Source organism: Rhea americana, unplaced genomic scaffold (genome assembly GCF_003343005.1).
Source record: "Rhea americana isolate MKP2758 unplaced genomic scaffold, rheAme1 scaffold_213, whole genome shotgun sequence".
Lineage (NCBI taxonomy): Eukaryota > Metazoa > Chordata > Aves > Rheiformes > Rheidae > Rhea > Rhea americana.
The window spans coordinates 757,039-762,280 of record NW_028186289.1 but is presented as its reverse complement, the minus strand read 5'-3'; the positions used below and the strand labels follow the sequence as shown (position 1 = coordinate 762,280).

Genomic DNA, 5,242 nt, shown 5'->3' with positions numbered 1-5,242 from the left:
AATGATTAACTGGGCTCTGGCGCTGCGCAAGCCCGAAGGAGGGAAGGAAAGCTGTGTGACCGGCCCATCTCTGCTGATTGGTCTCAGCAGCGTTTGAAAAAAAAGCGCGAAGCTGCCGTGTTCATCGCAGGGCAGGTAGCTTGTCCTCTGAGGGACACAGGGAAAAGGAGCAATTTTCCTGGGAGAATTTCTCTGCCTCACGATGGTTTTCCTCCAGATCTGCTGTGCTGAAATCTGCCTGCTGCTGCTCTGCGGGGGCTGCCAGCTCCAGAAACCAGTGACAGGTGAGTGGGAACATCCCACTGCGCAAGGATATTTCTGTAGCACAGCCAGGATTTCTCAGCGGAGAGATTCAGATATCAGTCAAGAGTTTTGTATCAGACTGGTAAGTGAAACAACAGCTAGTAATCTTGAAGCTGGTCAGCAGCAAAATCAAGGAAATGCAGGTCAGAGGTCTGTGAGTTGTTCTTTGCAATCAAGTCCTGCTCTCAGCCTGTATTGAAAAAGCTCCTCAGCACTTGGGATTGTGTGAGTTCACCTTTGCAATTCATATGTCTGGTCCCCATATTTTTCTGTTGGGATGGGTGGGAGAGGGAATATCTCTGCAGTTGTTTGTAGTCTCACCCAGCTGTTGGGTGCTCTGGGCAACTCTCTCGCCCCACACACCTACAGATGCTGGTCAGAGAGGAGTGGAATACTCTGAGGGCCAAAAGCTGCTTTGCTTCATGCTTCAAATCCAGTTAACTGCATGTCATGTCTGTATAGGACACTTCTGACCTCTCTTAGGCAAATGTGAGTTGAAAGAGTGAACGTCCAGCAAAGTACATTTCCTACCTTTCCTCACAGCTGTGTGAGTGGGGAAACCATTGCTGGTATTAGGACTGGAAAGAGCTTATTCCCCCCTTTACATGGCATGCCTTGTCATTCCTCTGAGGAGGTCTCCTGCCAGCTCCGTGCTCCTCTCCAAACATCCCATGGTGGCTCTGGTGCTGCCCAGAGTGAAGAGGAATCACTTTGGCTGCTGCTGCTGGGAAAGGGCTTGGATAGACAGGCAGCATCTCAGAGCTGAGACACCCGGTGCACACCAAAGGCAGAGTTTCTTATAGCTCTGGTGGGGAAAACAAACCTCTTCTGCTAGTGGCTGGGCCTTCTCACCTAACCATCCCTCTGGTTTAAGCTGCAGAGCTTTGGATCCCTGCTACTTCAGTTGTAATCCTCCTCCTTTGGTTGTAATCATCCATTCCTTCTCAAAGTGCCTCCAACATTTGCTTTCTTTGCAGATTTTTTGGTGAGGAGGGAAGGGCTGGCTCACAGAGGGACCTGGCAGGTTTTAAACCTGAGACTTGGTGCTCTAAGCTGCTGAGAAGAGAAGGAAATGAATGTGTTGGGATGGTATATCCCCTGTGTACCAGCACGGACTTGCTGCTGAGCACGTCTGAGTGGGCTGCAGAGAGGCCACATTGCAGGGTAGCAGCTCTGGAGTCCTCTCTTGGAGAAGGTACTTGGCTGTGTGGCCAGGAGAGGAAAGTACCAGATTTCCAGGGGCTGGAGAAGAACACACCTCTTCCTCATCCCACCTCCTGGCCATGGTGCTGGGTGGTGGCTCCATGTTTCCTCCAGTGGGGCTGCCCGTGTCCAAGAGATCAAGTACGGGGAGCAGGTAGGTGAGCCCACGGCTTGGCTTTGCTGTGTTTTCTACAACGTCTGTCCACCCTCTGGGCAAATGAGGAAATCTAAATGCATCACAGGGCCAGCATCGCAGTCCTTCACTGGTACTGCTCTCAGTGTGATCAGCTGTTCTTGTGCTGCGCTCTTGCCTATCATGCGCTGCCTTGTGGTCTGGAAATGTGCAGCCTGGGCTCGTGCCATCAGTCACACACAAGATTTAGGTATGTTGGGGTGTCCAAGCACTCAGCACAGTCTCGTGGTGGAGTTTCTCACTACAGAGCTCTGCCAAATGGAACTCGTGACCACGTGCTTCAAGGCACTCCAACCTTTCCTGAGTAAACTGCATTTTCTCTGTCACTGATTTTGAGCTTTGATTTGTTCCTAGGTTTGGAGGAAGCAGTGAAGTCTGAAAATATTGTTGCAGCAGCCCTTGGGGGAGAGGCAAACCTCTACTGCAACTTCACGCCCATGATGGATGTTCTGCAAGTCACCTGGCAGAAGAGAAATGGGTCTCTGTTCGAGAACATAGCTACTTACAGTCAAAAGCATGGACCAAGACTGACAGGGTCATTCCAAAAGAAGGCATGGTTCAGTAGAGCAGCCCTGAATGCCTCAGCRATCACAATCCAAAATATCACGTTAGAGGATGAATCCTACTACAGATGCATCTTCAGTGTATTCCCTTATGGCTCTTTCAGCAAAGATATATGCCTCAATGTCCAAAGTAAGTTTTTCATCAACATTTTTTTTTTACTTTCTGGCACACAGCATGGTGTGGAGTCAGAGGGTTAGTAAAGTGTTACCCTTCTATACGATGGGGACTTTCCATCCAGCAGCATCTCCTCAGTATGTGCTCTCCAGAATTGCCATACCTTTCCTCAGAGGTAGTAAATGTTTCAGATAAAAACTCCAGAGAGCTGACTTGTCTGGCTTTGACTACTACTTTACCACAGAGTATGAACAGAATCCGCTCTCTATTTTTTTTTTTCTCTCAGCAATTTCTGAGCTAACAGTAGAGTATGATCCACATCTGGCTACTAAGGGCCTCCTCACTGCAGTCTGCTCAGCAACAGGAAAGCCTCCCCCTAACATCACCTGGCTAGGTGATGAACATCTGGATGAGCCCTCTGAAGTACACCATGTCCAAAATGCCAACGGAACAGTAACAGTAGTAAGCAGACATACCTTCCCTGCCCACCGCCTCCCGCCCTTGGCTTGCCTCCTGGACCATCCTCAAGGAAGGAAAATGAAGACAATCTACCCAGAAAAAGAAAGTAAAGGGAGGTTACTTTGTGTGGAGTGGCATTGCATGTGGTGGGGGGTGCACAGGAAAGCTATAGCAATAGCTAGCATTGTGGAAAGGAAAACAGGAATGGTCTATGCAGTTGCTCATCATCTGGCTGCTGTCTGGATAGTCACTGGACTGTGCAATTGTGGGAACGCAGCTTTTCTTTTGTAGATCTTGCAAAACATTTTTCTGTAAGTTCACACCTTGTGTTGGATGGCAGTCTCATGGTTTGAAAACATCCAGGAGGCTCCATCCCTGGGTATGTGCATGTCTGTGTAGTATGCATGTGCATGTATATATGTGTGTGTGTGTGTGTGTATACATAAATATATAATATACATGGATGTGAGCTGATGTGACCACCTCCCCAGCAGTGTCCGCAGCCAGAGGGTACTAGCAGAGCAGGCCCCTGGCTGTCAAATGCTGAGAAAGAATATTCCACAGAGAAAAGCTTGCAAGACCTTACCTAGTAGAAAGGACAGGAGACTTCCCTCGTGACAAACTTACTGGTGCRGAAATGGAAAAGAATGGAAATCGGGAGTGGGAATGTTGGCATTTGCTTCCCTGGTACCAGGGAAATGTGACAAAATGTTGGTATTTACTTCAAAATCAAAATATGCTTTTTATCTACCACAGTGTTACRTTCTTAAGCTGTTCCTTTCTTTTTCTTTCTCTCTCTCTCTTTTTTTTTTTTAAGAATGAAATGAGCCCAAACTGATTAATGTTTTTCCTCAGTCCCAGCCTCTAGCAAAGGACATGAGGAGCACWTTGATATCCCTCCATGTTTTGTGTGAATTTCTTGGGTTCTTTTTGTAGGTGTTCCAAGGAGTTTAATTATCGTGGCAGTTTTAACAGCTGTGACCTTCGTAAGCATGATACTTTTCATCATGAAACTAATCAACAGAAGAAGAACAAAGTAAGGGGAACTTCCATTTTCTTGTTAGTTATATGACTTGCCTGTGTCCAAGCTGCAGTTTACCTTTCTGGTAATCTTCCTGTTACCTGTCGGTATCTTGTATATACCTGTGCTGGATATCTACCAGTTGGTGATTGCAGTCATAAAACAGCAAGACTCACACTAAATGCCAGCAGATTTCTAAGTGCCTTTAATGTTGTTTCAGACTGCAGAATCACAGTGCACCCAGCACAACTGCGGAGAAGCAATCCTTACACCAAGATCCAGGCAAGAAAGCCCCAAGCCTGCATATCCCGAAGGACCARCATACTGCTTAATCGCAGTGAGGTAATGCAAATGCCTGGGATTTCCAGCAATTATTCAGACCCATCAAAAGTCTTGGCAACACTTCTCACAAATGCATCTGCTATTTTATGCTGCCTGTAAGGTACAGCAYCACTGATATTCTGTGTTTAAGTATGGACAATGGTAAGAGAGGACCTAGGTGACAGAGATGARAGAGGAAAGCTCTCTCCTCACATCCTTTTTACATTGTCACACAGAAAATGACCCCCAGAGATGTCCTGGTTCCCTGTGGGGCCATCTAAGAACTACTTCCCTGCTGCAAGCTGAGCTGCAGCTGCAGGTCATGAAGGCCCATCTCACTGGGGTAGTTACCACCCAGCGATGAGTGCCAGTGGTGGAGAAGGAACAGGTTAATACAGGAGGTCATCAGGGAGAGCAGCATGGATACCCAGCATCAGCGATGGCGAAATAGCTGGAAATTAGGGGAAAAGGTACTAGAAATGCCCAGGATGGCAGAGAAGGAAGAAGGTGATGAAGCACTGGGGAGGTTGGGATCCATAACTAGAAACCTCATAAGGATGTTTTCACAGAAGTGGCTGTCCTGCCCTGTTGGTCATACAGGCATGAATATGTACTGGTGGGCTAGCGGCATCCAAGACAAAATTAGTCAGTGATCACAGCTGATAGTTTCTCACTTTTCTCTGACTTTTTTCAAATTTGCTGTTCTCCTTTCAGGCTCTTGTTGGTCCTGTTCTGTGGGTAGGAGCCCTTCTGTTTTTCCATCATTTCTCTCTAGTAGATCATATTGAGCTGTGTCATGGTTACACCACTACATTGGTTCTCTTACAGAAGCAGACACCATGATCTTCACTTCTCAAAAGGCTACTATGTTTGAAGAGAAACCCRAAGGAGAACAAAAATTGCAGGCACTTGTTTTCAGAGGAAGCAGGGAGCCTGAACGGTAATGTGTTTGAGAGTGGAATAAGTGTCGTCAGCTGATTACAGAGAAAACAGCAATGAGTTATGTTTTGACTGAGGAACAGAGAAAACCGAGATATCTCTCGGGGTGAAAGACTTGCAGCTGG

The 5,242-nt window shown here is 47.1% G+C and overlaps 1 protein-coding gene across 1 annotated transcript; it reads left to right on the top strand.

Annotated features, from left to right (window-relative positions):
* The first annotated feature begins 202 nt into the window (after positions 1 to 202).
* LOC146595870 (nectin-1-like) lies at positions 203 to 3,876 on the top strand. The gene is made up of 4 exons (XM_085304908.1): positions 203 to 284; positions 2,054 to 2,392; positions 2,664 to 2,942; positions 3,773 to 3,876. The coding sequence occupies exons 1-4, from the start codon at positions 203 to 205 to the stop codon at positions 3,874 to 3,876; spliced, it is 804 nt and encodes a 267-aa protein (XP_085161034.1).
* The last annotated feature ends 1,366 nt before the right edge of the window (positions 3,877 to 5,242 follow it).